We start from the raw sequence: 20,315 nt of genomic DNA on the forward strand, positions 1-20,315 counted from the left end.
GCAGGTGAGAGTTTGTAAAAGTTCTCATCGAATAGCTTCAATTATCTCGGTGAAGTAGGAAGCTAAATCTAATCTCAGTTCTTAGGCGTGTAACCATTCTATAGCAACTGACAATATTGACTACTTCTTCCTTCTTAATATTCATTCTACTTTCAGCTCCTGTGACACAGAAAGTTCCTAACATTCCTCTTCTTCTAATTCCTCTGAAGAATCTTTTTATTTATCTTCCTATTCCTTAAATTATGACACACTCAAGATCTTGTCCTCAACTCTCTTTTACCACTTACTCCTTTGGCGACGGTGGTAGACATTACTAGTGTTCACTCTGTTTCTCATCTTTTCTGGACACCCATAAGACTGTACTTCCCATGCCCCTTCTAGTGGATAAAGCCATGTAACTACTTCTGGCCAATGGGCCGCAAACAGAAGTGATGTCTCTTCAGCCTGAAGCCTTTAATTACACTATAACCCTCTACTTTCTGTATTCCCCTTGCAGTCATGATTAACAAGGTCTCATGATCCAGATGACACAACTACAAGAAGGCAGAGACTCTAAAATGCTGGAATCCTGAGTTGCTACATGGAAGACAGTGCCCTAGAGGGTCACCCAACACAGAAATTCTTGGTATAAGAAAACGTTCCTTGTGTTAAGGCACTGAGATTTTGGGGTTATCCTAGCATAACTAGTCCAACTGAATGCTACAGTGACCTACTGGAGTGGTTCTCAAAATTTTCAGCCTCAGGACTCTTTTTCACTCTTAAAAATTACTGAGAAACCCAAAAAGCTTTTGTTTATGAGGGTCGTACTTGTAGATAGTTACCATACTGGAGATTATAATTGAGAAATTTTAAAAATATTTAGTAATTCACTTAAAAAGAAGAGTAAACCCATTACACACTAACACAAACATATATTTTATTAAAAAATTATGTATTTTAAAGAATTTAGTGAGATGAATGGCATTGTGTTAAATTTTTGCAAATCTCTTTAATGTCTGTCTTCTCTAGAAGACATGTAGATTCCTATGTCTGCTCTCATATGTTGTTTTGCTTGAAGTACATGGAGAAAACCAGGCCTTACACAGATAAGTAGTTGAAAAGGAAGGAATATTTTAATAGGTTTTTCAGAATAATGTTCCTATCGACATTGTGTGCAGTTTTTATATGGAAATGTTTTCAATTCCTGTGGGTATATACCTAGGAGTAGATTAAGTAACTCTTCAAGGATTAAGTTAGTGACAGAGATGAAAATAAGTTAAATATTACATTCATAGACTTGTTATACTACCAAGGTTTAAGGGACATTATAAGGGGAAAAATAGTTCCCAAATAACAATAAGAGATAAAATCAGAATAATAGGTAATAGTCTAGAGAAATGTTTATCTTATTCTTGTTCCAGTTTAAGTAAATATTAAGTATTATACAATTACTGGGAGATATATTTAAAAGCACTGAGAAATAATATTATAAATATGTTTTGCTCTTTTAAAATATAAATTTTTAAGTTCCTTTAGAGTAGAAAATATCCGTATTTAACAAAGACTCTTTTGGCTTAGTGATTTATGATTTCAATAAATATCTCCTGCTCTGTGCACGCAACCCAACTGTTATTAAAGATTCTAAACTACATTTTAACAATTCAAAGTCACTTAAAATGAAGAGCATTATAGGGCTTAAAGTAGTTTTAGAACAGAAATACAGAAAGATACGTCATGAAACTGAAGAATAAGTGGTTTCTTCTTGATATGGGAGGCCAGAATCTTGAACTTTCAACTGGTAAACAACTTGCTACTTTCATCAGAGGTCAAAAAAACTAAGGCAAAATTCACGCCATTTGAAGAAGCTATGTCATTTCTCTATTCTTAATATAAAGACAGCACATTGAGAGTTAAAATAATCAGGTAGGACTTTAGTTTGAAAAAAAAAGGTCAAATTCTTTGAGTTTTTTTACTTTTAAATTCAAACATACAGTAAATTGCAGATGTGGAACACAAAATAACATTCCCTGCATGGTGAACATTTCTCTTCTACAGCCTAGTTGAACCTATTTTCAGTATCCATTTGGAACCAATCTTCCCAAGTTTTGAAGGACAAAAGTAGTAAGTGAAATTGCAAAGCTCACATCTAAGGTACTAGAAAAAAAAAGCCATTAAGTAATGGCTGCATTTTAAAAATCCTGTTCTCTTTGGGAGGCCGAGACGGGCGGATCACGAGGTCAGGAGATCGAGACCATCCTGGCTAACACAATGAAACCCCGTCTCTACTAAAAATACAAAAAAATTAGCCGGGCGAGGCGGCGGCGCCTGTAGTCCCAGCTACTCGGGAGGCTGAGGCAGGAGAATGGTGTAAACCCGGGAGGCGGAGCTTGCAGTGAGCCGAGATAGCGCCACTGCACTCCAGCCTGGGCGACAGAGCGAGACTCCGTCTCAAAAAAAAAAAAAAAAAAAAAAAAAAAAAAAAAAAAAAAAAAAATCCTGTTCTGCTTACAGAATTACTTCAGTAACAATGAAAAGAGGCATGTTTTCATGTAATTTGCCTGGTTATACTTGCAGAGTACTCCATAAAGATAATCTTTGGAAAAAAATTTACAAAGACCAAAGTTTTGCGCAACCTATGGCTTTTACTTTTTATTACCAATATACAAAGTACATCAAAAATATCCATTTTTACTCTACCTTCTCTGTCTTCCTATTTCCAGATGCTTTATGTAGGAAAGAAAAGGCAAGGCAACAAAAAATTCCATCTATTATACTGAAGGCTGACGTTTCAATGTCTCACTTGTAAAGAGTCAGTAGTAGAAGTCATTAACTATCAAAAGAAGGAAATAACTGTCACTTAAGTACCTCCTTAGTTCATAAATGTTTTCCCACAAAGAAAAAGTAAATGTAAGGCACACATGACTACAGAAGTTAGTTACTATTTTCTTTTCATAAACTGTTTTGCTTCTTTCAAAAGCTCTTCCACGTCTTCCTTCTCTTCATCTTCCTTTCCTGGTTCCCAGTCAGAATCTTCATCTGTTGGCTCATAGTCTTCTTCCTCATCATCTAGAAAGCTGTCGTTCAGGTCATACTCACTGGGTTGCCCAACATTATCATTATCTTCATCTAAAACATTTCTCACTGAAAAACAGAAGATTGGTACAACACATCAATCGCCACTCAACCTGGGATGACAGACATCTACCTATAAAATGTCTTTCTGCATCCAGAGAATTAATTTTATTAATGCATAGCTTACCACTACAGATTTCTGGAAAGGGCACTAAAATGATGCTTTGTTATTTATTATTCTAACTTTTCCTACCATGAGGTTCCTGAAACTAAAATGGCCCATGAGATTAGTAATAATGGTTCCTTAATCTCATAATCATATTCACAACATCCCATCTTCCCATGTGGTAGAATGTATTTTTGTCCCAGTTATTCACTGCCCCTTCCTGTGATATGATTATACTTCCTCACTTCTCAGTGATTGCCCAAAGAAATGTGAGTGGAAATAGTGTGTGTCACTTCCAAAAGGATGCTTTAAGACTCTTTCTCTGGTTCTGCTATTGCCATTTCCCCTCTGCCACAAGAAGCATGTCCCAGATAGAGGCTGATCCCTCAGTCTGGATTCCAGCATGAGAATACACATGGCACACGGCCACAGCCAATTCACAGCTGCAATAAGGAGAAATACACTGAAATAAGTGTATTTATTGTTATAAGGCACTGAAATTTAGAAATGTTTGTTATTACAGCAAACCTAGCAAAAGCTTATTGACACATCAGGGCGTTAGCTTAGATACTTTGGAAAGTTTAGTTTTATAGGTCTAAGATATTCTTACAGTTCATGTTTCAATAAGACTAGGATTGCCATCATAACAGACATTATAATTTACAGATTTCTAAGTAATATTATAATACTAGAATTATTCTGTCTCCAAATTCATTTCTTCCCTCATCCTACTCCTTCCACAGTGAGCTACAGAGTTGCTTTAAAATAAAGCAGTGAAAGACTCTAGGACAGTGTGGAACATTCAAGAAACAATTAAGAAGACTGTATCTAGAAATCTGAATGGCAGAGGACAGTCCCTGATGAACAGCAAATGTATAGGTTAAAAACATTAATGTATGTACTTTAGTATATACTTTGGTTAATATCTTTCTAAAATGTTCACATGCAACATATAGTTATAATTTTAAAAATAAAGTCAATGAATTGGGAAAAATGAGAAAAATGACAAAGGAAGTAACATATCTGTCCTTTTAACCTTTATAGCCCAATACATTTATATTTTTCTTTTTTCTTTTTCTTTTTTTTTTTTTGAGACGGAGTCTCGCTCTGTAGCCCAGGCTGGAGTGCAGTGGCTGGATCTCAGCTCACTGCAAGCTCTGCCTCCCGGGTTTACGCCATTCTCCTGCCTCAGCCTCCGGAGTAGCTGGGACTACAGGCGCCCGCCACCTCGCCCGGCTAGTTTTTATATTTTTAGTAGAGACGGGGTTTCACTGTGTTAGCCAGGATGGTCTCAATCTCCTGACCTCGTGATCCGCCCATCTCGGCCTCCCAAAGTGCTGGGATTACAGGCTTGGGCCACCACGCCTGGCCACATTTATATTTTTCTTAGTATCAGTACTCATTCCAGAAAGGATTTGAGACAGTTTATAATAATAAAATGCTAATAAAGGTAGAAATCAAAAACATAAAAAGCAGAATACACATATGATAATCTCAATTTTTAACACAATTGTTAAAAATAGAGCATCAAATTTATCCCCAAGATTCTTGGTAGCCACGGCTAAAAAGGCAATATAATAACTTGCACAATTCTCATTATAGTAGGAAGCTCACCAGTTCCTTAAGGAAAATCTTGCATTACATTTATCTGTATACACAGCTCCTGTAAACATCTTGAGGGCATGTTTTATGTCTAATCTCAGTTACCCATATTTTTAAAAATAATAACATGCATTTTTTAAAAATTGGAAGGCAGTTTACAGTTGGGAAAGGGAGTGAGAAGGAAAGAACATCAATATCTCTATTTTTGTCAATTTTCCTCTTGGAAGTACCTTATACACATAACTTTCTTTTCTAAGATGTGAATGCACATTATCACATAACATGTCCTAATGATATCTCAATAAACAGTTTCCTTTCAGATTCAGAAATCACTTAGCAGCTTTACAAGAAAAACAGATACAAAGCTGAAACAACTCCAGGTTCTCTGCTCACTTCATTGGCTGCTCCTTCTCAGTTTTCTTTGCTGGATTTTCCTCATCATCCTAATCTCTAACTTTTTAGAGCTGGAACTTCTTCTCTAACTCACTCCTTAGATGATTTCATCCAGTCTTATGTCCTAAATTCCCAAATTCACATCTTAAGCCCTGACCTACTGCCCTGAATTCCAGACTCATTTATCTGGATACCTAAGCATTATCTGTACTTGGATGACTTACAGGCACCTGGAATATAACATTTCCAGAACATAACTCTTTAGTTGCTTCAGCCAGATCTGGTCATTCTATTTATCAGTCTTGAATATATGACTTCTCTAATCATCCAACCATCTAGTTGTTTTAGCAAGAAATCTTGTAGTCATCCTTGAATATCCCTTACCGAGAACCCAACATCTAATACCTCAAGAGATCCTGTTAGCTTTACCTGCAAAGTAAATCCACCACTTCTCATCACATCCACTCTAATGCCCTGGCCCCAGTACTACCACTTTATTCCTGGATACAATATCCTCCTAACTGTCTCCCTTGCTTCCATTCTAGTCTATTCTTCACAAAAAAAGTCAGAAAACCTTCCAATAGCTGTCTCACTCTAAATAAAATCTAAAGTCTTTATTTACAGGTCTCAGCTTTGAAGACTGTACTCAACTAGCCCACTAGTAGTTTTCTGATCTCATCCTATGCCATTCTGTTTACTTGCACTGTTCCAATTGTATTTGCTCTTTGCTATTCCTACAGTACAAACATGGTCATCACCAGGGATTTTAAACTCATGATTCCCAATGCCTGGCATATTCTTCCTTAGATAATCACCTGGCTTGCTCCCTCCTCCAAGCTTTGGCTCTAATGTCAAATTATCAGAGTGCTTCTTTTACCATCCTATCTGACATGGCACTCCCCATACCATGTACAGACCCTTGCTATTCTGTCCTCCTACACAGTTTATTTTTCTTCTAATTATCAACACATGACATCAAATAATTGCTTATGTGTGCACTGCCCATCTGTGTACAATTCTGCAAGAGCAGGGCTTTGTTTCTATTGTGTCGTTAGCTCAGACAACAGTGCTTAACATGTGGGAGCACTTAATAAATATATTTGTTGAATATATCAATATGAATAAGTGAACCATTTGCAAATCAACTACTGAATATCTTTAGTTTTACAGAAACCCTTCTTATTTTAGCCTACACTTTTGATCACCAGCCTGCCAGTCAATATAATGAATTATGTAAAAGACCTTAATTCTGCTAAATGAAGCCTCAGTGAACCCTGGAAATATTTAGCAACTTATTAAGAAGCCTCATTTGTTGAGGCAGTAAGGCCACATTAATCGGAATAATTTTGTTGGTTTACTCAAAAAAAAGCTCTTATCTATCATCACTTACATTTTATGTTTACATTCATGTTCTTCTAACAAGAAGTCCAGAATCTAACAAAACCATCTGTAACAGAATTCAACGTAGCTAATAGTCAAATTTAATCCACCTTAACTCATATGAACAGGTACTTTATACTTTAAGTGAAGACATCTGAAGAGCCAAGTCATGACATGAGCACAAAGTCAGTTCTAGAATTCAGCTCTGTGTCCTTTGTTAGTGGTGTCACACAGATCCTTCATAACAGGGTTGTTTTTTTTTTTTTTTTTTTTTTTTTTTTTTTTTTTGAGACGGAGTCTTGCTCTGTAGCCCGGGCTGGAGTGCAGTGGCCGGATCTCAGCTCACTGCAAGCTCTGCCTCCCGGGTTTAGGCCATTCTCCTGCCTCAGCCTCCGGAGTAGCTGGGACTACAGGCGCCCGCCACCTCGCCCGGCTAGTTTTTTGTATTTTTAGTAGAGACGGGGTTTCACGGTGTTAGCCAGGATGGTCTCGATCTCCTGACCTCGTGATCCGCCTGTCTCGGCCTCCCAAAGTGCTGGGATTACAGGCTTGAGCCACCGCGCCCGGCCTCATAACAGGGTTGTAAATGCTGATATGTGATTATCCTTGTGGGACCAATTATTTAATAGATTATATTGTGGAAAATTCAATTAATAACTTTAAATATTATATAAAACAAATGCTACCTAGGTGACTTTCCTTTTTTAAAAACTGCTAGTAGAATCTGAAGGTGTTTTTTGAGAAATATCCAATTCTGCCTTTCAGTGTAACTGGGCCAAAAAAAAAAATTAAACTTTACTTACCTGGAAAATACTCTGAATACTGATTTTTACAATGACACACGTATTCTCATTACAATATTCCAAGTAAATTTATCTTAGAAAGTTTCTTTTTTTTTTTTTTTTTTAAATTTGGGTTAACACTTCTAAGTCAAGGTAAACTTGAAAGAAATAAGTCTTTTCTCTATTTTTGCCTAGAATGCTTACAAATTCCTTCCTGCTAGTTACCTCTGATCTCATTTGATTGTCCATAAGAACCGGAAGTTGTTCCGGCTTTTTATCTGTTTTTCTTTTAAAGCTGTTAAGTGATTTCTGAATCTGAAAGGAAAGTGTTTATTGAGAGATCATTAGCACATGTTATGTGATCATGTGCATTCACATCTTACCCAACAAAAAGACTCTTTAAAATAGCATAGTTTAAGAGAAAGAGGACTAGACCAGGGGTTTGAAGTCCAACTATCTGTGTTATAAACAAGCTCATGACAATGAACAAGTGACATAACCTAATGGAAATTACTTTTTTTTTTTTTTTTTTTGGAGACAAGGTCTCGCTTTGTTGCCCAGGCTGGAGTGCAATGGCACAATCTCAGCTCACTGCAACCTCTGTCTCCCAGGTTCAAGCAATTCTCCTGCCTCAGCCTCCTGAGTAGCTGGGATTACAGGCCCCCGCCACCATGCCCAGCTAAGTTTTGTATTTTTAGTAGAGACGGGGTTTCACCATTTTGATCAGGCTGGTCTTGAACTCCTGACCTCAGGTGATCTACCTGCCTCAGCCCCCCAAAGTGCTAGGATTACAGGTGTGAGCCACTGCGCCTGGCCGGAAATTACTTTTTAAACTACAAATCATTCGATTAAATGATCACAAAGATATTTCTAACTCCAGAGTTCTAATTTTAAGGCCCCAACAGGAATCTTCATTTTCTCTACAAATCAGTGAAGTAAAATGAAATGTGGACAGGGATTGACAGCTTGACTACTTAAAGCCAGAACTGGTGAAATACGCTGTCACTGGTTTGTAAACACTGATGGGTAACACTGAACTACCATTATGAAAAATAACTTTTAGAAAAAATAATAAAATCTTTAACATATTTAAAACAACTCATTATTTACTATAAGGGATTAGAATATGGTAATTTCTGATTTTTTATATGCAGAGGAATTTATAATATGAGAATGACAATTCCAAATTTTTGTCTAATATTTCTTTTACAATTTAAAATTTCACCATTAATTCTTATCTCAAGAACTAAGTCTTCAAACTATTGAAGAGCATACTGTGTGACATACATGCCGGAAGAAATGTTGATTCTGCATGGAGAAAAATCTTTTCAAATTGCAGTGTTTTGTTTTGTTTTGTTGAGACAGGGTGTTACTGTGTTGCCCAGGATACAGTGCAGTGCCACAATCATGGCTCATTGCATTTTTCACATCCTGGGCTCAAGCGATACTCCCACCTCAGTCTCCCAAGTAGCTGGGACCACGGGTGTGCCCATAACCACAACTGGTTAATTTTTTTTATTTTTTGTAGAGATGTGGTCTCACTCTGTTGCCCAGGCTGGTAGTGAACTCCTGGGTTCAAGTGATCCTCCTGCCTTGGCCTCACAAAGTGCTGGGATTACAGGCATGAGCCACCACACCCAGCCAAACTGCAGATTTTTACCAATAGTTTTTTGGTGTTAGATCTAAGATGACAGGCGCTCCACAGCAGATTAATAGTTTAATACTGATAATTCTTCATGTTTTATTTTCTTTAATTTTCTATTAAATCTTAGGACTAATTAGGATATTAATTTTTATTAAGTAAATAAATATTTCGGCTCAATATTCCTAAAGCTGAAAATTTACTATATTTACAAGAACAAACATTTCTAATAATGCTTCATTTTATTATTAAAGACTATTTTTTAAAAATGCACTAAGCAACTAGTTGGTATTTATATTTTAGCTTTTATATATTTCTGATCTACTTTATTATATATAAAGTTCATTTCTTTTTATAATTCCATTGCATCAGGCTTTCTCATATTCCATACATTAGCTTTCTACACATTAAGTAGCAGTTTATAGAATTTCATGTAAATCCCACTAAGCCTCCTTAATAGCTTTCTTTCTAGATCTTTTAGTTTTATCTTCTGAATAAAACAGTATATATAAGCACGTACATGTATACAATTGTAGAAATAGAGAAACATTAAAGTAGCTATCAGTGGACCATTCTAAATTTTCAGTCATGAATGTTATCAATCACCTAGAATAATACATATCACATAATAATAGAGGCAAGAAAGGAGGACCCCAATAATTAGATAAAATATTGATGATAATTTCCTTTAAATGTTGTCAACAGGTGAGGCAGCTAAAAAAGAATAAAACAAAATCTTCCTGGCACTGGTTACTTTAGCATTCAATAACTTGTGCAAACATTGTAGCACTCTGAAAAAGTGTGGAAAGTTAAAATACAATTTTAAACCAATTATATATACAAGAAACCTAACAAATGACAGGAGTCAAACCTACAAGAAACAGAATGCACTATATAAACTGTTACATGTATAGAAGCACTCTATAGATAAAAGTGTTTTAGAGGTATTACAAATCAGAAATTAAACACTAACAGTTTAATGTAGTTATTTTAATGTTGGCACTATATTAATAATTGCATTATCTTGTTATATATGTTCTTATGATACACCCACCTCAAATTCAACATGTTTAAATGAAAGCAAAAACAATAAAACTCCCTAGTTCACCCTATTCTCTATTGTGTGCCTTGTCCAGTCTCCTGATAATGTGTACTATAATCCTGAGTCATCCTGACTTCATTTACCTCATCCCCATATCATAGTCAACTGATTAGTTGGTAAATCCTCTTGATTCATCCTTCAAAAATCCCTCTTATATCCAGTCCAACCTTTCCATGTTCATGACAGCTGCCCTAGTTCTAGCCCTTTATTCTACCTAACTAATCTCCAGGCTTCCCCCTCTCTAATTCAAACTGTTTATCACCAGCTTGATTTTGGTAAAATACTGGCTTATCATTATGTGCCAAAGTGCCCATGTCTTTGGTCTGGCCGTAGAGAGTTTCCATAATCTAGCTTCAATACACCCTTTTAGCAACATCCAAAGCAGCTATAGAGACTTCCCACATGAGTTAAAATGATCCACTTGCTAACTCCAACTACAACACTTCTACCTTGATGTCCTTGATTGATCTATTATTCACTTTGCCTGTGATGTCCTATACCAACCTCCTACACAGCAAAGAAACAAAAGTGATTGAAATCCTACCCTCTTAAAGGCCAACTTTTACTTAAAATTCTCATATCAAGTCTACCTGATAATCCCCAGCAGAAAGTACTCCCTCTCTTTCCCCGGAGACTTCAGAGCATCTCACTGCAAGTGGGGAGAGCCAGAGCTGGTTCCCATAACCACAATTATGAGCTGGTTCTCATCTCTCTGTAGCTTTTCTCACGTGGAAGACATTCAACAAATGAATATGTGGATGTGTGAGTAAATGAATCAATACATAGCTGAGATTAAGATTTGAGGGTACTGTTAAATCTTAATGATTTGGGATACAAGAAAAACAAGTATGTTAGAATTCTTTATTAGGTATCTCTAAATCAGAAAAATACAATGATACCTCAACATTTACTATTTGAAATACTCAAAATCCCCAATTTTTAGATTTTGTAGGGTAAGAGATGTTCTGACTATATTGCCACATAGCAACTTCTGAAAGCACATTAAAAATATAAGACTAAACCCTTATAGCCTTAAACTTATTCCTTTAAAATATATATACTTCTATTAAAAATGATCTTTTCAATAAAATAAAGTTTTTCTTTAAAAAGTTAATTGTCTTAAAATATGTCCTTCATTCAAAAAATACTTCAATAATTTCAAGAAATTTTCAACAAAAATTCAGATATTTTTAACTACGTTACATGATGTGTATTCATAGTTTTTAGGTAAATATTTCCTATTTCTATAAAGTTATATAAAGGTGTCAAATGCTCTTGCATGGGACAATGCTACAATTTGTGAACAATATATACTTTTAATCAAATACAATTACATTATTGCTAGAAAGGAAGACACTTAAACTACCATAACTGCCACATCATGAGATACGAGCACAGTAAAGAAAGTATAATATATAACATGTAACCTCCATACTATGTTAGCTCAGATAAAGGGAATATTTTTATGTCTGGAGTACTAAAGCACTAAAGTGTGTTTCAATAAGAAATATCAAATGGAATTCCCGTATAGTGAAATCATTTACTTTCATCACTTGCTTGATTACAAGTCAGCTGTTTGTATGCCATATAAATCAAGTGAGCACAGCCTTGATAGTATGCATTTTATTTTCTCACTCTGTGAGCAGAAATATTATGTGTGAATCAGCCTCTGTATTATATGAATGATATGAAAAAGCCAGATTTTATTAAAGAAGAAAAATGTTACAGTTTAGAAGCATAAGAAACAGAAGGTAAAACAGATTGAGGTAAGTAGGAGAGATGGACATTTGATGGTTGCTTCTCTGGTGTCTCTCCCCCCTCCTCCCTTCCTCAAAGCTCTAGCTTTTATTGGAGATGGCTGTGGTTCTGATGAAAGTGACTCCACTCTGGTTTCAGGAGTGGCACAAACTAATCAGTGGCCATGGTGATTGGATCAAGGTTAAGAATGTGATCTAATCCAGTAATAAAAAGTGAATTTTCTGATTTTTCCCTGGAATCATGAGGGTCAAAGTTGTTTATGCTCTTTACAGGTGATTATCGTCCCAGCTGAATAAGGATACATAAAGTCCCTCACTGGAAGAGGAGCCAGCCTTAGGATGATAATGACCCCTCTAAAGACAGAATGAAGGAAAACATTTGGGTCCTGGGGGACACTATTGACATTATTAATGAGCCAAAGCAATATAGCTTATATAAATCCAGCCCTAGCTCTGGATGTTTTAGTTATAGAAGTCAATTATCATTTAGGCCAGTTTAAGATTTTGTTTTCAGGTACTTGCAAACAAAAGAATCCTAAGAGATACAAGGTAAATATATATTGTGGACAATGGGGAAAGCATTTGCTATATAAAAGGGTTGCAGTTGTTTTTTCTGTTCGTTTTTTTTTTTTTAAGAAAAATCATTAAAATCAGCAATTCAACAAATTCACAGAAGCAGAGATTTTAAAATATTTTCATAATAACTGGAAACTATCTAGGTTTAACAGGAGAATCACTTAAAGGTTTCATTTTGAATTTCCTGAAGTAAAATTACTTACCTGGAAGTGTACTATGTCTATATTCTATCTTGTGCTGAGGATTCTTCCTGAAAGAAGAATGCAAAAATAAGAGCTAGTCTTCCAATTACTAAAATTGATGACTATTTACACTAAACTAGAACACTGACTAACTTACAAACAAACTTAGGATCCAATAGACCTCTTATGAAAAAGCATTTGTTGTTTAATTACAATATTTCCTGTGTGCCTACTCCACGCCAGGCACATTTCTAGATGCAAAGATAGAGTGATGAAGAAGACAAAGTTCTTACCTCAAGAACTTATACTCTAGAAAGATGGAAAAGACAAAATATGTATTTCCAAAATATATATTTCTAAACTGTCATGTATCACATATATTAAAATATAGAATCCAAAACTCATGACACAAATATCAAACATGTATATAAGTATGTATGTGCACACAGCATACAGTATTAAAAATTTCTAAGGCTCTTCTGGAATCTAAAGAAAGCAGTATTCTTTCAAAAGAACACCAATCACTTGTTATGAAAAAAACACAAAAGTTAATTTTGTTGATAAATTCAGATAACATACTCTGAAGTCAAACAAAAATTAGTGTTTGAAGATCTATTTTTGATTACACATACTTATGGCCCCTTCTATTATTTTGTTAAACAAATGTTTGGGTACCCTACATGTACAAGACATTCTCCAAATGTCCCAGCAGTAAAATCCAAGGCAACGGGTTCATCATGACCAAACTGTCTGGTACCCCTTTCTTAGGGAACTGACGAAGCAGAGCTGGGGTACACTAACAACAGATATGTGCTGAGGTGACAACTTTCAAATATACCTGTGTCAGGAGTTATTATTTTTACATGACAAATGTTCATTTGTTCATTCAGCAAATATTGGCTGAATGTTTCACTATATTCTGGCTCTAAGCAGGCACTGAGGATAAAATATTTAACCAGATACACATTCTTGCCCCTAAGGAGACAGAGTCTGGGGGCAGGAGCAAGGCAGACATTAAACAAGCATTTTTTTCACTGAATAATAATAACACCTTCTGTGAAGATAGGAAATATTCCTTATAATATATCTTTTAGGGCACAGGAACTAAGTTAAGCCTTAAATCTTCCCTTTCTCAGGCGAAATAACATTTGTTCTTCATTTTTTAAATCTTTTCATAGGACAAGTAAGGCAATTTTTAAAAAAATTATATAACAGGTAAAATATGACTTTAAATTTTTCTATAAATCCTCCCATTCAACCCTGTAATTCCACATCTACTGCAATGGAGAAAAATGGCCAGTCTCAGGAAGTGGATCTCTAGCCCTGAACCTAGTCTGAGTCATAGGATGTAAATATGTCCTAGGAATGATCTCAGAGCAGATACTCTGCCTCCTCCAGGTGACCGATGAGCAATGTGAGCCTAAGGAGATGAAGTTCATGCCCAGGGTTTGTGCTTTCCAACTTGGGTGATGACCATATTAAGACAGACGTCCAGGCAAAATTGTGGACTACATTCTTAAAATATCTCTGAAATAATCAGGTGATTAAATGTTCCACTTATAAATTCCTTTATGAGTCTATTGTAAAAAAATTTATCCAACTGCTCTTTTTCACCATTTAAAAAAGTATAGTGTGTTTAAAATATTTCATAATAAAAATTATACTTTAAAAATATTGTATTTCCTCTGTGCCTTCGACACTATTGTGATATTAGTAAACAAAGTAAAATAATTTCTAACACCATAGAACCATCTGCTTGAAAAATATGTGTCTTGTTTCCAGCACTGCCTATTATATTTGCTCCAAATATTAACTTCCTTTGTCTGTCTGTCTGTCTGTCTATCTATCCTATCCATCTATCTATCTATCTATCTATCTATCTATCTATCTATCTATCTATCCATCCATCTATCTTAGAGACAGGTCTCACTCTGTTACCCCGGCTAGACTGCAGGGCACAATCATAGCTCACTGCAGCCTCAAACTCCTGAGCTCAGGTGATCCTCCCACCTCAGCCTCTTGCGCACAGCTGGGACTGCAGGTATGGGTCACTCAGCCCATCCTAATTTCCTGTCCCCCCATCATAAGTTGTTGGGTATTAGGAAGTAATTACAAATATACAAATTTAAATTAATTTATAAAACCCAAGAAATATACAGTGGTACTGCTTTTGAGAGCTGTAATAATCATGAAATCTATTTTCCAAGATAGGTTTTAAGTAGTATTACTTTGAAGAGTTTCAACTGATAACCCTGGAGCCTCTGTAATGCTATCCAACAGAGAACTTTTTGTAATGAGGGAAATTGCTCTGTGTTGTCCAATAAAGCCACTAACTGTATGTGACTGCTGAACACTTGAAATATGGGTAATAAAGCTGAGAAAATGAATTTTAAATTGTATTTAGTTAATTCATATTTAAATGTAAATAGCCACATGTGGCTAGTGGCTATCATATTGGACAACAGTTTCAATTCAAAAACCAAGAAAAGGGAGATCCTCTCTTCTCAGCCAAGATTAATTACAATTAATGCTCCCCAAACCAACAACTAAACACCCTCTTTCTTATGAAGTGACTCTCAAATGAAGTAAAACATTCTATAGGTAGAAATGCTATGATTGAAAGTGTGAGGTTAGTGACTATAGTCAGAAAGACCCCATTAGAATCCTAACTCAGCCACCTTCCTGCATGCTGTCTGAGCTTCAGTTTTCCCATTTGTAAAAGGGGGATAACAACAGAACCCATACTCACATGAAGCTGTTGTGAGGATTCATGAGATAATGCACAATGGTCTTTAATCTAAGGGCTTGGTAGGTGGTAAATAATGTCAGCCTTTGATGCCTTCATTATTAGTTCAAGAAACAGTTACAGAATACTTATTACATGCCAGGCCTTGTGTCAGTGTGACACTCATTCCTAATCTCTCTTCTTTCTGGTAACTTTTCCAACAATGCGAGCATTAAACACAGTGCAAAAGTGTAACTCCACAGTTAATTAAGGTCCTAATTCAACAGTTTTGAAAAGTGGAAAAAAGATTCTATACAAGATTGTGTGTTTAGCATAATTAACCCAAATTTGACCTTTTGATGAAAACGAAATTTAAACTTGAAAAAATTAAGCTGGACAACTTAGTTGTGAAGACAGCTGCAAATGAACAAAGCTATGGTGATGATTTGTGGGAAGATCTTTCCTACACTGACCATGCTGGTGCAGGCCACTGACTTAATTAAATCCAGTCTTTATTAAAGTATAATTAATGCTGGGCATCAGGAATGGGGAAAGATAAAAATGGGAAACATTAATACCAAAGATATTTTTCATCTTTACTTTAGAAAAAATGGTTACTAGTCATTTGAGATTATTTCCAGTAACATGTTATTTTGAAAAAATGTCATACCTACTTTAAAAAGCAACCAAGACTAGTACACTGAAATTCATCAAAACTTCATCAAGATTTTTCAAGTGTTAACATTATATATGGCTGCCTTACTGTTATTATCTATCTACAATCATTTCAGAGTAAGGCTTTTCCTCCTTCTTTTAATGTTTGCTTCAGGTACCAAGCAGTTGTCTTTTCCTGCTTTGCCCTTAACAGTTAAGTAGGATAACTGAAAAGTTAAATATAGTCTTAATTGTTTGCTACTTCAAAAGCTGCTTTAGAAATGCTCAAGTAACTAAATGTCAGGCTTTTTAAATAAAGTACAGTAATGAAACCTAAGGAGTTAAGAGACTCAACTATGGTTTAAGCACCAAATACCAATTAAACAACTGCTGATATCAGTTGTCAGGCTAGAAAGATTAAAAAGGAGAGTAACTTTTTAAAAAGAGAGAGTGAAGACAGAGTATCACAAAGTGGGGGACTGGGGTTCAACTTAAAGTTTCAGAAGGTAGTTCCTCATTCTCTATTACCTTGGAAAACATTTACAGTTGCACTCGTATGCACCATCTACATCCGCCAACCTCACACACTACTTAGGAAAAGGCAAGCCATTTCAGAATAAGTGAACAAAAAACTATGAAAGAAGTGTTACATTTAGTCATTCCAAACAGGAAGAGCAGAAAATGTAATGTGAAATTTTATATTTTAAAAATAGGAAAAAATTTTCAGGTACATGTACAGGTTTTCATTTGCCTTAGAAGGGGAAAATTGCTTCTTTGAGAATCTTCCATCTTTTCCTAGAACTTGCTCTTTTCATAAAAAGACAGGTAAAAGACTATAATGCAGACCAAAGAAACTAGCTGAGTTGGTGTTTTTCAACTGGACAATGAACTTCCAACCTAAAGCAAAAGAAATAGTATCAATAAAACGTTGCCAGCTATTTCACCGAAACTGAAGGAAAAGAATATCTATGACAGGCTCAAAAATTTGCTGTTGGGGTATTTATTCTCTTTGATGATAAATACAACTCACAGAATAGATGGACTTTAATAAGAAAATGAGCCCAAACAGAAAAGATAGTTTATCACACACAAAATCACACACTCAAAAACAAATTTTAGATATGTTTAGTTTACATAAAAATTGAAATGATAAATTGAGTCTTCTGAAAGTTAAATTTCTTAAATTATCTTTTCCTTCAAGGTCCTTCATAATCTCAGTGCCAACCTTTATTAGCAGCTCAATCTTTTGTTTCTACTCTAGGGGAGTACTTTGTGATTTTTTCCCCATTTTTAGGAACTTGTTCATAGCTCTTTTTGCCAAGTATATTCTGACTCTGTACTACTACCTAAGTTCAAATCGTGTCTCCTTCATGAAAGTAACTTTGGTAATCACTGGGAAATAGCTCCAGAATGTATTGTCTATGTTTACCACTTCGTACCTACCATGCCATTTCTTGTCCTGTCATCTAAATTTTCAGCACACACACAAACACACACTTGTACATGTATGCATTATCTCTATCATCTGTCACATGAGCAGCTGGAGGGCATGAGATTTTTCTTAAACTTTTTAATGTCTTTCATAGCACCTACAAATGTACGTCTCTCCAGCTGGTTTTCAATTATAGTTTTCACAGATCAATCCATCTACTAGAATATAATCAACCTTTTTCCTTCAAAAAATGTTTTAAAATAATCTTACACATGAGTTTTCAAAATGAGTTTTATATCCTTTGACCAATACCTCTCCAACCCATCCCTCCTCCCAGCCTATAGTAACCACCATTCCTCTTCTATGCATGGGAAGTTCTTAGATTCTACATATAAGTGATACCATGTGGTATTTGCCTTTCTGTGCCTGGCATATTTCACTTAACATAATGTTCTCTAGGTTCATCTACCTTATCACAAACGATATCATTTCCATCTTTTTAAAGGCTGAATTATATTCCATTGTGTATATATACCACATTTTTTTTTACCCCTTCATCCACTGATGGACACTTACATGGATTCCATCATTTGCAACACAAACCAGAAGTTTAAAACGCTCATTGGTTGGAGTACAAAAAACAGTTTCTAATAATTTCTGGACTAAAACTTTCTCGAGTTAATGCTAACACTTATAATTTTTTATTTTTAGTAAACCCTAATCTATAGATTTTAATGATTTTCAGAAAGCTACCCTTTGAAAAACAGTTTTTCTGTGGGATATATTCCAGAGAATGGTTATTCTCATTAGGTTAAATATACTGTCAATGTGCTGAAATTTCTCTGCACTCACACCTATAAAGTTAACAATCAAAGTACTCATTGAATCGTGTTACACAAACCCAAGACTAAAATATGTCAGAACTTCCTGCCATTAACACTGCATATTACTTCCTCAGGAAACAATGAAAATATGACACTCATATTAATCTGACTCTATTGCAATCAGATTCCTGAGATACAGACTGCTCAGCATTGTAAGACACTTAGCTCTAGTCAATCAATCACTCAGGTCAATCAGAAACACCAGGAGTCCTTCACGAATGCTGAAGACATAGATGCCCCAGTGTCTTGGGCCTGTTCTCATCTGGCAATTTAAACTTTGGATCACCAGCATTTTGTTGTGGAAGGAGCTCAGATTTTAGGATCAGAAGAGCTGAGCCTAATTCAAATTCTACAATTTATTGTTGTACAAGTTAGGGCAACTCCTTTGAACCAACTCTCTTTCCTCATCTGAAAAGGAGGGATAACACTGTCTACCTCAAATAAGATTGTTCCAAGGGTTAAAGTAGTGTGTATAAAAATCTGTATGCTATTAAGCATTTTAGAGATATCAGTTATTCAGATAGACATAAAAATCAATTTTAAGATATCCAACAATGGCTAGAAATCCTATGTGCTAGTAAAAATCACTGTCAATTAATATTAAATAGCTGAATTTTTCCTTCAATAATATATAAAATTCCTGTTGAATATTTTCCCTGTCATATCTCACACATTTATATAATATTTTCTAACATCCATCTATGCATATTCCATTTTCAAAAGTCAGTTATTTCATAACAAGGCAAAATACCTTTTGCATGTAACCCTAAGTCAAAGCTAAATGGCAACTCTGTACAGCTCTTCAGGGGAATATGAGCATTTGAACTTTCAAAGGCAATGCCAAATTCCACAAGATCTTTTTCCTAACAATGAAGGGGATTACTTAATCAGAGCTCATTCATAAAAGATTTACATCAACCTTTTTCTCAAATGGCATTTTCTGTAATTCAGTCTGTCTCAAAGTCCTTTTTGTTTTTTTCATTGTTGTTAATTATTAACAGTTTGAGATCTAAACATAAAGCTATACAACCATAACTACATCAGATTTTTGTGAGCTGTTATATTTTAAAATATGTTTTCAAAAACATTATTCTGATTTTAATGATGTAGGTGCCTAAGTAACAAAAATTTAGATAACAGCATATTTAAATACTGTAAGGACATAGTGGTTTATAAATTTTTACATTATGACAAAGTTATAAATCCTTGTAATTATAATGAACCAATGGAAAATTTGGCCCTTTCTAATATTGCCTGATGATGCTCCTACAAACAATGTTTAAACAGAAATAAATAAAACAGTCCTATTGCCATCCATTTCACTCTAACAATAAAAATTCACTGAATACCTACTATATGCCAAGCGCTGTTCTAGGTTCCAGAGACTCAGTTAGTTGTAAACAAGCAGAGAGTCTCTGCTTTCACGGGGTTTATATGCTGGTGGATAAGACAGGAAACAAATATGTATTTATAATTTCAGGAAGTGATTGCTATGAAGAAAAATAAAGAGAGGGACATAGAGAGTGACTGAACGTATAGGTAGAGAGGTCAGAGACGGCATTTCTGAGGAAGTATATCACATACATATCTGAAGGAAGAACACTTCAGGAAGAGGAAATAGCAAATGTCCTTACATTTGTTAAGGCCCTGATGTGAAAACAAGCTAGGATATTGGGTAAAACACAAAAACATAATGAAGACTGATACACTTCAAGGGGAATGAGTAAAAAGGAAAATAGTAGGAAATGAAGTCAGAGAACTTGTAAGCCATGATAAAGTTTGTTATAGGAAGCCACTGGAAAGTTACGAGTAAGAAGATAACATGAAACGACTTATCTTTAAAGAATTGCTCCGGTTGCTATGAGGAGAATGAACTACATGAGGACAAAAGAGAAAACAGGGACGTTGGGAAACTACTGCAGTATTCCAGGCAAGAGAGGATGGTGGTTATGACTGGGGTGGTAGAGGGTGAAGGTAGAGACCTAAG

The 20,315-nt window shown here is 35.3% G+C and overlaps 2 protein-coding genes across 5 annotated transcripts in view; one reads left to right on the forward strand and one right to left on the reverse strand.

Annotated features, from left to right (window-relative positions):
- The window catches only part of CNRIP1 (cannabinoid receptor interacting protein 1), a 1,091,934-nt gene that overhangs the window by 835,721 nt on the left and 235,898 nt on the right, over positions 1–20,315 (forward strand). The window lies entirely within an intron of this gene.
- Positions 2,608–20,315, reverse strand: part of APLF (aprataxin and PNKP like factor) — a 96,651-nt gene continuing 78,943 nt past the window's right edge. The window contains exons 9-11 of one of the 2 annotated variants that reach the window (XM_050754452.1): positions 12,655–12,701; positions 2,919–3,120; positions 2,608–2,809 (exon numbers count right to left, since the gene is read on the reverse strand). In XM_050754452.1, the coding sequence (XP_050610409.1) occupies positions 2,806–2,809; positions 2,919–3,120; positions 12,655–12,701 (253 nt within the window). In that variant the 3' untranslated portion in view covers positions 2,608–2,805. Of the gene's footprint in view, positions 3,121–12,654; positions 12,702–20,315 lie in introns of both variants that reach the window. The other variant, XM_050754453.1, reaches the window with a different exon arrangement.

This window comes from Macaca thibetana, chromosome 13 (genome assembly GCF_024542745.1).
Source record: "Macaca thibetana thibetana isolate TM-01 chromosome 13, ASM2454274v1, whole genome shotgun sequence".
Taxonomy (NCBI): domain Eukaryota; kingdom Metazoa; phylum Chordata; class Mammalia; order Primates; family Cercopithecidae; genus Macaca; species Macaca thibetana.